Raw genomic sequence first — 12,053 nt, forward strand, 5'->3', positions numbered from 1 at the left:
CCCCGTCGCGCGGCCCCTTTAAGCCCAGAGCCGGCCGGTCCTCAGTGGCTGCGCGCCGGCGAGTGTGTGTGTGTGTGTGTGTCTGTATCTGTGTGCGTGTGTGCGCGCGCGCGCGCGTGTGTGTGTGTGTGTGTGTGTGTGTGTGTGTGAGTGCGCGGGGAGGGGGCGGGCGCAGTGTCTCCATGGCGACGCGGCGGTGACGTCGCCGGCCGGGGGGCGTGGGCGTCCCGGCCCCGGAGTGCGATATTAACCCGGGAGTCGGCGGCGGGGAGGGGAGAGGCTCTGAGAGGCGAGGCCGGGTGAAGCGCCGAGGGCGGCCCGACGGGCGCGGAACGGGACGGGGCAGCGCGGGCGCCGGGAGCTGCGGCCCGGAGTCGGGGCGCCTAGCCCCGGGCCCCCCAGCATGAAGACCCCGGCGGACACAGGTGGGGGCGGGGGACAGCACGTGTGGGGGAGACTTGTTGCCCGGGGAAACCAGGCGGAGAAACTTTGGGGGGCTGAAGGGTTCTGGGGCAGCCGGAGTGATCCTCAGTTCTGGGGGACCCCCAAGCACTCGAGACCTGTTGCTTCTCGTGGCGCGAGAGAGGGGTGCTGCATGGGACCCCCAATTCCTGGGTCCGGGTGGAGTGGTGTGGGAGCTGCGAGTCCTGGTCCTCTTCCTGCTGGACTCCGAAAGCTGGGTTCTCCCCCACTCCCGGGATCACGGGGGTGGCGGGGTCCCTCCCCGTCGTTCTGTCACGTTGCACTCTGGGGGCCGGGACGTGTGCGGGGCGTAGGGGGGGCTCTCCACGGGGCCCGCTATCCCCGGTTCTGCGCTGCGCGGTCCGGCCCATGACCTTCATGTCGGCGCGTGCCCCGCACCGGCTTAGAGGGGGATACGGGATGGCTTCTAGGAGGAGGGCGTGATTGCGGAGCCCAGGACTCGGGGTCCGGGCTGCGCCGCCCCTCCCCCGCCCGTCTCCGCCGGCTTCTCGCTCCCCCGCCCGCGCGGAGTCGCAAAGTTCCAAAGCGCAGCCCGAACGTTCGAAAAAGGAACTTTTTGTTTCCGATCTTAGAACGCGCGGCTTTAAGGTGGCTCCGGGGAGACCTGGGTACCCTCCTCCCGCGCGGCCGGGGCCCCGAGGTGGAGGAGGGTGGGGAAGGTATGGGGGACGCAGAGGCTCCCCCTTCGCCCCCCCATCCAGCTCTTCTCTTTCAACCGGCAGTCTTTTCCCTCCGCCCCCCTCTTCCCCGCCAACTTGCTCCTCCTTAAGGGGCCAAGGTTCCCCTCCCCCCCTCTTTCGGCGGGCGGGGGGCAGCGGGATTAACCCCCCTCCCATTCGGACTTTCCCCCCTCCCCTCCCCCGCCGCCCCCGGGCTCGCGCGGGCTGGACTTTGCGCTCGAGCGCGCTGGGGGGAGGGGTCCCAGCCGCCCCCTGCCCGTCTACCCTGTCGGAATCCGGCCTGGGGCGGGGACGGGGGAGGGGGAAGGGGGCCGGGCGCCGCTGTTCAAACTTGTTTCCTTCCCCCGGCGGCGGCCGCGGCTAGGGCTCCTGTGTGCGGGTGTGTGCCCCGACCGGCCCACCCACCCCGCCCCCCCGCTCGGCGGGTGGGGGCGGCTCTTAAAGGGCTCCGAGCCGGGCTCCGGCGCCTGGGGATTGGGGCCGAGGAGGGGGGCGAGGGGGTGGGGCAGGGGTGCGGAGTGCTGTAGGGTCAGTCACGTGCGTCCCACATACTCTTTGGCTCCCACAGGCTCCAGGGCTGCTGGGCCTTGGGGGCAGCAGGAGCCTCTCCTCGCCCAAGGAGGGGGCCTAGGCGCCCAGACAACCCCGCCTCGTCTTCCCTCCCTGCTACGGGCCTTTGCCTGGTGGGACCGGCTGGGCCGCTCCCCTAGCCCTGTCTTCGGGCCGAGCCGCGTGTGGGTTCTCCGGCTGGGGGAAGGGGCAGGGGCCTGGAATGGCCTCTCGATCGGTTCATCCGTGCGCCTGTCCGTCTGCACGCCCCTCCATCCGATCCTCCATCCTGGCCCCTCTTCTCTCTGCCGCGGCTGTTTCCCACTTCCTGTTTTCTTCCCGGCTCTGGCGCCACCGAGGGCTGCCTGGAGTGGGGGAGGTGGTAGGGCCCCCCAGGAGGTCGGCGTGTTCTTCCTCTACCACCACCCCTCTCTTCCGACCCCCATGGTCTCTAAAAAAAAGTTTGGCCAGTCATGAGAATTTGGGGGGTGCCCAGGAGTTCTCCCCCCCCCCCCCAGGTTTCCAGTCTGTCTGGGAGAATCCTTACCCCGCCTCTGTGGGACCCAGGTGTGCCTTCTGGGACCCTGCCATCCCAGCCCTTCCTGTCTGTCTGCTGCCACCTCTCCACCCTGTCTCAAAGTGTCCTGAGCCCTTCTCTCAGTGTCAGCTGCTTGCTCCTTCTATCACTGTCCCCCCATGCTCCAGAAGTCCTCTCCTCCAAGCTTTCTTGATGCAGGCCAGGAGGTTCCCTGTTTAAGCACGTGGACTCAACCATACACAACACACTCACACATGCTCCCCTTGCCCGTGCCTGGCTCCTGGCTCCTGGCTTCAAGGCCGGGGGAACAGAGCCCCATTGAGACACCCTGACGTCACCCCCGCTCTTCTTCTCCCCCCAAAGCCAGGAACAGGCCTTCATGTATGCCATGTCCGATGAGGAAAGCCTGGTAGGGGTGGTCCCGGGAGTGGGGAGGGTCCCTGCCTAGAGTGGGATCCAGGGTCATATAGCCCCAGAGGGGGCTTGGTCAGGGAAGCGGGGGGTTAACGAGGCAGCCTGGGACAGCCCCCAGAATGCAGCTTGAGGCCTTTCCAGAGCCCCCCACCTCCCTTCCGAGTTCCCTTTGTGTTGCATGTAGTCTCTCTCACTCCTCTTCTGCAAAGTTTATTTTTAGCCTCCTGCTCCCCCGCTCCCAGGACTGTCGCTGCACACACGTTGCCTGGTTACCGGGACAAGGAGGCTGGGGCTGGGGCGGGTGGGCTGGAAAGGGTGGCTTTAATTTTGGGGGGAGGGTGAAAGTCAGTACACCCCCCCAACTCCAGACTAATGTCTCGGGGGGCGTTGCCCCCCCAACCTGGGTCTGAGAACCAGATTGGAGCTCAGGTGGGAGAAGCACGGGGCTCCATGCCCTGAATGGGGGGTAGGAGTTTTTTGGAGGGAGTAGAGGGTACGTGGAGCTAGCGATTTGGTCACTTGGTTTCTCAAGGGACTCTGGCCCCAGAAGAAGACCCTAGGACCTGGATTCCTCCGCAGGGAGAGGATGACGGGGTGAACACCTAGATTCCTAAGAGAGGAGTGGGGCTATGGATGCTGCAGCCTAAAGAAGGCATTGTCAAGGGCTGTTACTTCTGAATGGAGCAGGGGCTGCTGGTGTAGGACTCTGGGTCTGTGACCAGCTGGAGGTCATATCCTTGGAACCCTGAGGGGCTGGTTTGAGGCTGGGATTTCTGAATGGGGCAGGGACTATGAGGGGAATGTTGGCCATCCCATTCTATCCAAGGCCAGGGCTCAGGAAGCTGGGTTACTGTGGGAGATAGGATCAGCTCTGGATTTAGAAGGGGTGGTCCCAGTGGGAGTAAGAACTGCTGAACCCCTGTGTCTCCAAGGGGAAGTACCCCCTGTTGGATTCCAGACTGCAGTGGTGTTTCTGAGGGAGACTCAGCATTGCCCTGGATGACACCTGCTTGATCTGGGGCTTGAGCCAGGGCCAGGGGCCAGAGGCTGACCAGGGCGGCCTGACTGTGACTTGGGACCCCGCCCATTTTTAACTGTCCACCTTAGCCTTCTCCCTCTGGTGGCACCAGGGCCCCTGCCCTGCCTCCCCCTCCTTCTCTTCTTCCCCTTCCCTCCTCCTACCCCTCCATTACCGGCTGCCTAGTGCTGAATTATTGATGGCCCCTGATTACCCGGGGGTTTGGGAAATGACAACAACCGCAGCCCCCCCCATCACCCCCTCCCAGGCTGCCCACCTCCTCCAGGGACCAGCCAGCCCACCACCAACCTCTACCCAAGGTTAATGTTGGGGGCTGGTAGGCAGGTGAGCCGGGAAGAAGCTGAGGATGAGAAGGCGGAAGGGGGAATGGGCTGTAGCATTGCTTGTTCAATCTGCAGGCCTGGGCTGAGGCCTTCCAGCCAGGTTGGGTCCATGTGCCTGGGTCTGGGGAGGGCAGTGCAGCACAGAGGGTCTAGGGCTCGGTGGTGGGGGGGGGGGCTCTCTCAGACAGTCTGGGTTTCACTCTCCAGGGAAGACAGAAGCCTCTGTGTGTGCAAGCGCTGACCTCATCGTCAACCAGCCACCCCACCCCACCCCTTCTGGTCCTTTTAAGAAAAAAAAAAAATCATCGGGTCCTGGGGTGGGAGTAGGGCTCTGGTACGTTTTGGGAGACAGTGTTATGTTCCCAGGAGGGGACTGGAACTGTGGGTTGGGTTGGGGGAGGGGTATAACTGGCCCTGAATGGGAGTGGGGGGGTTTGGGGGGGCTCCCCCCAACCCGCTGGCCACGTGTGCCCCTTCCTGCCCCTCCCCCACTGGCAGCCCTGCCCGACGGCCTGGCTTGGTGCCTGGCCCCCTGGCACTGGCCCCGGGACCCGCCGCCGACGGTTTCCTGTTTCTCCCGGTGTCGCTGGAGCTGGCTCCAGCTTCCCTTCCCCCCCCCCCCCCCCGACTCCCGTCTAGCCCCCTTACACAGAGACACACTGTCTCCCTCTAACCAAGGTCCTGACTTGGCGGAGGGGAGACGGATTTCCCCATGTTGAGGGTGGGGTAGGAGGGTGGACCCTGGGAGGGGACCTGGAGCGCAGGACTCGGCGTCCTGACCCGGGGCCACTCCCCTGCCTCCCGTCCCCAGGGTTTGCCTTTCCAGATTGGGCCTATAAGCCAGAGTCGTCCCCTGGCTCCAGGCAGATCCAGCTGTGGCACTTTATCCTGGAGCTGCTGCGGAAGGAGGAGTACCAGGGTGTCATCGCCTGGCAGGGGGACTATGGAGAATTCGTCATCAAGGACCCTGATGAGGTGGCTCGGCTCTGGGGCGTCCGCAAGTGCAAGCCCCAGATGAATTATGACAAGCTGAGCCGGGCCCTGCGGTGAGGAGGGCAGAGGGCCCTGAGCAGATATGGATAGCCCCTGCTGGTTTGGGGAGCCCATAACCCGTGGGAATAGGCTTTGGGTTTGATCCTTTGCCAAATTGTAGCTGTGTGACCTTGGGTAAGTCTTAATCCTTCTCTGAGCCCACCTATCAGCTAGAGGTGTCCTGAAGAGAGAATACAGTCCTGGGCGTGGCGTCTAGTTTGGCCCCAAGCCTCAGGGGAGAGCTAGTTTCATTCCTCTGGGCACTTGATTTTTCTTGGGCGGCCCAGATTTCTTGGTCCCTCTTTGTGAGCAGCATGTAACGCATGCCCAGAAATGGAGTCTAGACTCTGGTCCCGTTGACTGATTATTCGATGGTTTCTACATCAACAGCTACTATTACAACAAACGTATTCTGCACAAGACCAAGGGGAAAAGGTTCACCTACAAGTTCAACTTCAACAAACTGGTGCTGGTTAATTACCCTTTCATCGATGTGGGGCTGGCTGGTGAGTAATGGGACTGGTGGGCATGAGTTCAAAAGGAGCAGAGGGTCTGTGTGTATGTCCAGGCTGGGTCAAGTGCCTTGACACCACGTCTCCTCTCTCCTGCCAGGAGGTGCGGTGCCCCAGAGCGCCCCGCCAGTGCCGTCAGGTGGCAGCCACTTTCGCTTTCCTCCCTCAACACCCTCTGAGGTGCTGTCTCCCACGGAGGACCCCCGCTCACCACCGGCCTGCTCTTCATCTTCATCCTCCCTCTTCTCGGCTGTGGTGGCCCGACGCCTGGGTCGAGGCTCAGTCAGTGACTGTAGTGATGGCACGTCAGAACTGGAAGAGCCACTAGGAGAGGACCCCCGGGCCCGACCGCCAGGCCCTCCGGAGCTGGGCGCCTTCCGTGGGCCCCCACTGGCACGTCTGCCCCATGACCCTGGCGTCTTCCGTGTCTACCCCCGGCCCCGGGGTGGCCCTGAGCCCCTGAGCCCCTTCCCTGTGTCTCCTCTGGCCGGGCCTGGCTCCCTACTGCCCCCTCAGCTCTCACCGGCTCTGCCCATGACGCCCACTCACCTGGCCTACACTCCCTCACCCACGCTGAGCCCTATGTACCCCAGTGGTGGTGGGGGCCCCAGTGGCTCAGGGGGAGGCTCCCACTTCTCCTTTAGCCCTGAGGACATGAAACGGTACCTGCAGGCCCACACCCAAAGCGTCTACAACTACCACCTCAGTCCCCGCGCCTTCCTGCACTACCCTGGGCTGGTGGTGCCCCAACCCCAGCGCCCTGACAAGTGCCCGCTGCCACCCATGGCACCAGAGACCCCACCGGTCCCCTCCTCGGCCTCGTCCTCCTCTTCCTCCTCCTCTTCCCCATTCAAGTTTAAGCTCCAGCCACCCCCACTGGGACGCCGGCAGCGGGCAACTGGGGAGAAGGCTCCGGCGGGTGCTGACAAGAGCAGTGGCATTGGCATTGGTGGTGGCAGCAGCTCTGGCGGGCTGGCGGAGGGGGCAGGGGCGCTGGCCCCACCGCCTCCGCCACCACAGATCAAGGTGGAGCCCATCTCGGAAGGCGAGTCTGAGGAGGTGGAGGTGACTGACATCAGTGATGAGGATGAGGAAGACGGGGAGGTGTTCAAGACCCCTCGTGCCCCACCTGCGCCCCCCAAGCCCGAACCCGGCGAGGCACCGGGGGCAGCACAGTGCATGCCCCTCAAGCTGCGCTTTAAGCGGCGCTGGAGTGAAGACTGTCGCCTGGAGGGGGGTGGGGGCCCCTCTGGGGCCCTGGAGGATGAGGGTGAGGACAAGAAGGTGCGAGGGGAGGGGCCTGGGGAGGCCGGGGGGCCACTCACCCCAAGGCGAGTGAGCTCTGACCTCCAGCATGCTACAGCCCAGCTCTCTCTGGAGCATCGAGATTCCTGAGGGCTGTGGGCAGGGGGCCCTGGTCCCCCCACCTCCCATGCTTCTTTTGCTGCCTTAACCCCCGCCCCAAGCCCTGGAGGTGAGGACAGCTCTCTGGTGTCTTCCCTGCCTCCTCCCCTTTCCTGCCCTATGTTTTGTATAAAACTTTTAATTTCTTTTTTTTTTTTAATGGTGAGGGTGGGTGGGTATCCAGGGCTGGGGGCTTTCCCCTATCTTTGGGTTTCTAAGCTCCAGGCAAAGTGGTGGGGTGGGGTTAGGGCGGGGGGGAGTCGAGGGGGCCACCTCCATTCTGGGGAATTTATATTTGAACTGAGGCTCCAGCCTCAAAGCCCAGGAACGTTTTTTATTACAATCGCTTAGGAAGTAAAAGCCTTGTCTCCCTCCCTGTTCTCTGCCTCCTGTCCCTGTCCCTCTCCACTCTCGTACATCGTCAGTCCTGATCCTGCCTTCCCTGCCCCTCCAGGGGCCCTGAGTGCCTGGGTTTCTCATACCCCACAGGGTTGCAGCAGGGGACGGAGGGACATTTTATGATGAACCAAAAATTCCATGTTGGGGGTTGGGGGGCAGAGGAGGGGGAGGGGTGCCGCCCATAGGCCACAAATCTCTACAAGTGCCTGCTATCCCTCTCCCACTGCCCCCCCCCCCCATTCCAGCACTGGTCCAACCCCTTCACCCCCAGCTGCTCCTAGGACTAGCACGAAGGCAGGCGGGTGGGGGTGGGTGGGAAGGGGGTGCCCTGAAACCAAACTGGAAGCCCTCTCTGCCTCCTAGCTGGGGCCCCTGGGGTGGGGGTCTGTGGTCAAGCCTTATTCTGTATTGGGGACAGAGGGTGGGAGGGGAGGGAAGTTGGGGGGCTGCTGGAGAATGTATTCAAAACAATAAAACTTTGGACCTTTGGATGTGGCAATCTGTCCTGGGTGATGGGTTACAGTCACTGAAAGGTCACACAGCCTTTGATTCTGAAAGACAGGAACCTAGATTGGCTCTCCAATGTATCTGTGGCCAGAAGGGCTAACCCCATCTGCATGGGTCAAATCCAGGCCTGGGAAACCATCTGACCTCAGGGGCATATAACCCCCAGGGCCTGATGATAAATGTCTCTGGGCATTCTCTGGCCCTCTGACAGCTCCCCTATTCTGTGGGGACCTGCTTGTCCTTGGAAGCACTTTAGATTCCACCACACTATTGTCCTTGCTCTTCTGATCACCTGAAATGCCTTTCCCTTCTGGTTCTGTGTATTTCCCTGTCAGTGTCCTCATGTTCTGGAATGGGACTTTGGCAATAAGCTTGCAACAGCTCTTGAAATGTAGACCTTGCAAGGTACCTCAGCACTGTGTCAAACCAAGGGACCATCCTCTGCTAGCTAGTTGCAAAGGGACAGGCTTAATCCTGGTAGTTACTGATTGACATGCTGTGTCCCAAGTACCTAATACCTAGTTAGTTGCAGTGCTTTATCTCTAACATCTAGTGAGGTGGGGGCAAGCAGCTCAGTTAAATGACTTGCCCAAGGCCCTAAAGCTTTCCAGGACTCTGAATGAGGTCTGTTTCTGAAGACTGGGTTTTTCCAACAAACTCCCTTTTCCTCAGGCCAGGACGGTTGGATCTAGACAAACATTTCAATATCATAGGATCTAAAACGTGAGCTCATAAAGCCAGAGGTTCAGGTTGGAGAGCTTGGTTCAGGGATAAAAGAACCAGAAGGAGGAATCAATTCAAGCTGAAAGCGTCCTCAGAGACTGCCCAACCCCTTCAGTGCAGGTGAGGTGCCTGGGGCCCAGAGAGGAAGGAGTTTCCCCAAGGCCACACAGCTAAGAAATGAGGTGGGAATTGAGGGCTCAGGCCTGTTGGACAGGCTTCACGGAGAAACTCCACCCTGTGCAACTCTGAGGGGGAAGGAACTGGCAACTCCTATCTACTCAGGCTTCACCCTCATTTCCTGCCAGCCTGGGTGGGTGGTCCCAGATGATGTAGATTGGCAGTGAAGAGAAGATCCAGGGCTGGGGTACTGGCAGGAAACCGAGGCTCCGTTGGCAGCCTGTGGGCAACTGCTCCCTCTCCTGGGTGATGTAAGTCACTCCCTGGGGTGGGGGCCACTGGGCTATTTCTGGAAGTTGGGATGAGGCATGTCTCCTGGCAACATAGATGCAACTGAGTTGCTGGTGGTGGTGGTGTGATGGAGAGAGGGGGATGTTATCACTGCGGGGAGAGGAGGAGGCCCCAGACAAGTAGTCTTAGCTCGATTGATTTCAGTGCCTTCAGAACACGTCTAACCAGCCCCAATATGGATTAAGAAGTTCTCGGCTCTAGAACTGCTCTCTAGGTCAGACTTGTTGCCCCCAATTCTGACCCAGTGGGATGTCACAGGTGGCCTCTAGTTTTGAAAACTCCAGCAGCTCCTCCAATCTTTAATGACCTACCCAAATCTAAAAATCTATTCAGTTTCTGCAAGACCACACCCTTGATGTCGTCCACATCCCAGTGGAAAGCCCTTTGTAGATTTCACAATGCTTCAGAGACTCTCTTCACGCCTGTAATCCTCCAGACTCAGACCCACCCCTCAGGCCCCTGATACTCCTTCCTGGTGCTTCTTAAACATCACTACCCCTTCCAGGTCCCTCAGTCAGCAGTAGTTTCTTGGTGTCTCACAGACCTTCCCCCAAGACCCCTGTGACTTCTCCACTGGTCCCCTGTAAGACTCTCCTGGGCACCTCTGGACACCCACTGGCCCCTCACAGACACGGACAATCTGTCTTAGCACAACGTTCTCACCTCAACAAACGTTCTCACCCCTGCAAACATCCTGTTAAAATTCCCTAAGACTCTTGCCCTCAGACTCCCACCGACCCCAATCCTCTTCTGGAGGTTGCCCACGCGCCGTCCACTGCGCATGTCCCATGACTTATGGCCATCCCGCCCCGCACCGCTGTCCTTTTAGGCCTTGTTGGTCCAGTGTTGGATTTCTCAGGCCGGGGTTGCTTGGTGGAGACTTTTGCTTTTCATCTCTGAGCTGCCGTCAGAGGGCAGCAATCACCGTTTGATTGAAAAACTACGACTCCCAGAAACACCCGCTCCGGACTGTTCTAAATGCAGCTGCAGTCATTGAAAAGGGAGCGGAAGTATGTCCGCGCTTTGCTTTCTGGGTAATGTAGTCCGAGGAGGCCTGAGCGATACTATCTGTCCGCTCGGTGTCCGCAGGAAACTGCAGTCACATCTAGTGGACGAAACTTTCTTCAGGGTTCAGAAAAGGCAGGACAGTTAGTATGAACACAGGCTCGAATTAAAGTGAAGTCTAGGGGCGCCTGGGTGGCTCAGTCGGTTAAGCCTCCGGCTTGGGCTCAGGTCAGCTCTCACGTTCGTGGGTTCGAGCCCCGCGTCAGGCTCTGTGCTGACGGCTAGCTCGGAGCCTGGAGCCTGGAGCCTGCTTCAGATTCTGTATCTCCTTCTCTCTCTGCCCCTCCCCCTCTCATGCTCTGTCTCTTTCTGTATCAAAAATAAATAAAACATTAAAAAAAATTAAAGTGAAGTCTAAAGATTACATTTCCCATTATTCTACCAGGCAGGAGGGGCTGAAGATGATTTCATTTTAGTTCCAAGTATTCCCCCCCCCGCCACTTTCACTCACTCACTCACTCACTCACTCACTCACATGAACTCCGTTTCCCAGGGTCCTCTGGGGACAGTGAGTGTCCTTCCGGGTATTTATTAGTCGATAAATAGGGCAACATAGTCCGTGCACAAAACCTAGCAGTCGGCTTCCTTGATTTGGGCCCTCCTGCATCCTGTAAACTTAGGAAGCGGGAGAACGCAAGACGTTGAAAAAGGGTTCACATCAGATTTCCGCCCCCCCCTCTTTTAATGCTCGTCTCAGTCTCTTGGTGCAACTCACGTTGGTAGAAAAAGCTAGATTGTATCTAAAGGCTATTGTTCTGAGAGACCACCAGGAACTTTGTTTCCAAAAGTCGTTTGCGGGGTATTTTTCCTTCCTGATTTGTGGAAACTTGGAATTTGGAATGTTTGGGCTCCCATTTTCCCGCAGCTCCTGACAGACTTCGGCACTTTCTTGGGACCTGGGGGAGGGGAAGGAGGTGTTGGACATTCTTCAGTCTCCTCGGGGGATTGAGGTCTTTCACCTTCCACCCGCGCTTTCCCCCCACAAAAAGTACCGGTTGGACTCCACTTTCCAGCAAGCGTCTGCAGTCTCGTCTTACAAAGGGTCAGGACTGGACTATTCCCCAGCATGCTTCGGATTCTTGGTAGATCCCTCCCCCTCAGTCAATCGGGGAGGCTGCCTTGAACTTCATTTCCCAGAAGACACACAAGTTCACTGTAGCAACTACTCTGAAGCCTTGGTGTTGACTACATTTCCCGGCAGGGACTGCGGCATCGCGTTGGCGATGCAGAGGAACGCCGTACCTATTCTATGTCCTAGCCTATCTCCATAATTGCAGTGTTCACTTTGGTGCTTAGGGAGCACCCTGGGACTCCATTTCCCGGCGTGCTTTGGAAGTAGCGTTACACCTGCAATGCGGTGAGGGCGTGGCGACGACTCCATTTCCCGGCTTGCCTCACGGTCCTATATCTGCGGATGCACCAGCGCCGACTCAATTTCCCACAGTGCACCTGGCACGGATAGACATGAACAGCCAATAGACTAAATGAGGGTCTGGACTCCGTTTCCCGGCGTGCATCGGGCCTACAAAGCTCGCCGAAAGAGTGGCTACTACTACATTTTTTAAGCACATCTAGGGCTCGCAGTTGCTGCAGTGGAGTCAGTGTGCAACTCTGACTCCGCTTCCGAAAGTGCTTCAGAGTCCGCCGTCGATACAGTCGGCTGACTTACTGCTCGGGACTCGTTCCTGACGTGCAGCGCGACCCGTCATCCCCCGCGGTGAACTCTGAAGCCTTTGCAGACTCCATTTCCCGGCGTGCCTCGCGGCTCTCTGTGCGGACCGAGGGCGGCGACGGCGGCGCGTAGGGCAGGCGGACTGCATCTCCCGACGTGCCCCGCGGCGGGCGCTGGGCCGGAGCCGGAGCCCGAGCGGCGCGGCCTGGAAGAGGCCAGAGCCCGGGGGAGGCGGCGGCAGCAGC

At 59.8% G+C, this 12,053-nt stretch overlaps 2 protein-coding genes across 2 annotated transcripts in view; both read left to right on the forward strand.

Moving 5' to 3' along the window:
* The first annotated feature begins 254 nt into the window (after window positions 1–254).
* Window positions 255–7,149, forward strand: ERF (ETS2 repressor factor). The gene is made up of 4 exons (XM_029926645.1): window positions 255–425; window positions 4,838–5,072; window positions 5,449–5,564; window positions 5,671–7,149. Exons 1-4 carry the CDS (start codon window positions 404–406, stop codon window positions 6,963–6,965), a joined length of 1,668 nt encoding a protein of 555 aa, XP_029782505.1. The 5' UTR covers window positions 255–403; the 3' UTR covers window positions 6,966–7,149.
* Window positions 7,150–11,488: 4,339 nt separating this feature from the next.
* GSK3A (glycogen synthase kinase 3 alpha) overlaps window positions 11,489–12,053 on the forward strand; it is a 10,038-nt gene continuing 9,473 nt past the window's right edge. The window contains exons 1-2 of the mRNA XM_029924298.1: window positions 11,489–11,493; window positions 11,793–11,936. Of these exons, the coding sequence (XP_029780158.1) occupies window positions 11,489–11,493; window positions 11,793–11,936 (149 nt within the window). The remainder of the gene's footprint in view (window positions 11,494–11,792; window positions 11,937–12,053) is intronic.

Source organism: Suricata suricatta, chromosome 16 (assembly GCF_006229205.1).
Source record: "Suricata suricatta isolate VVHF042 chromosome 16, meerkat_22Aug2017_6uvM2_HiC, whole genome shotgun sequence".
NCBI classification, from domain to species: domain Eukaryota; kingdom Metazoa; phylum Chordata; class Mammalia; order Carnivora; family Herpestidae; genus Suricata; species Suricata suricatta.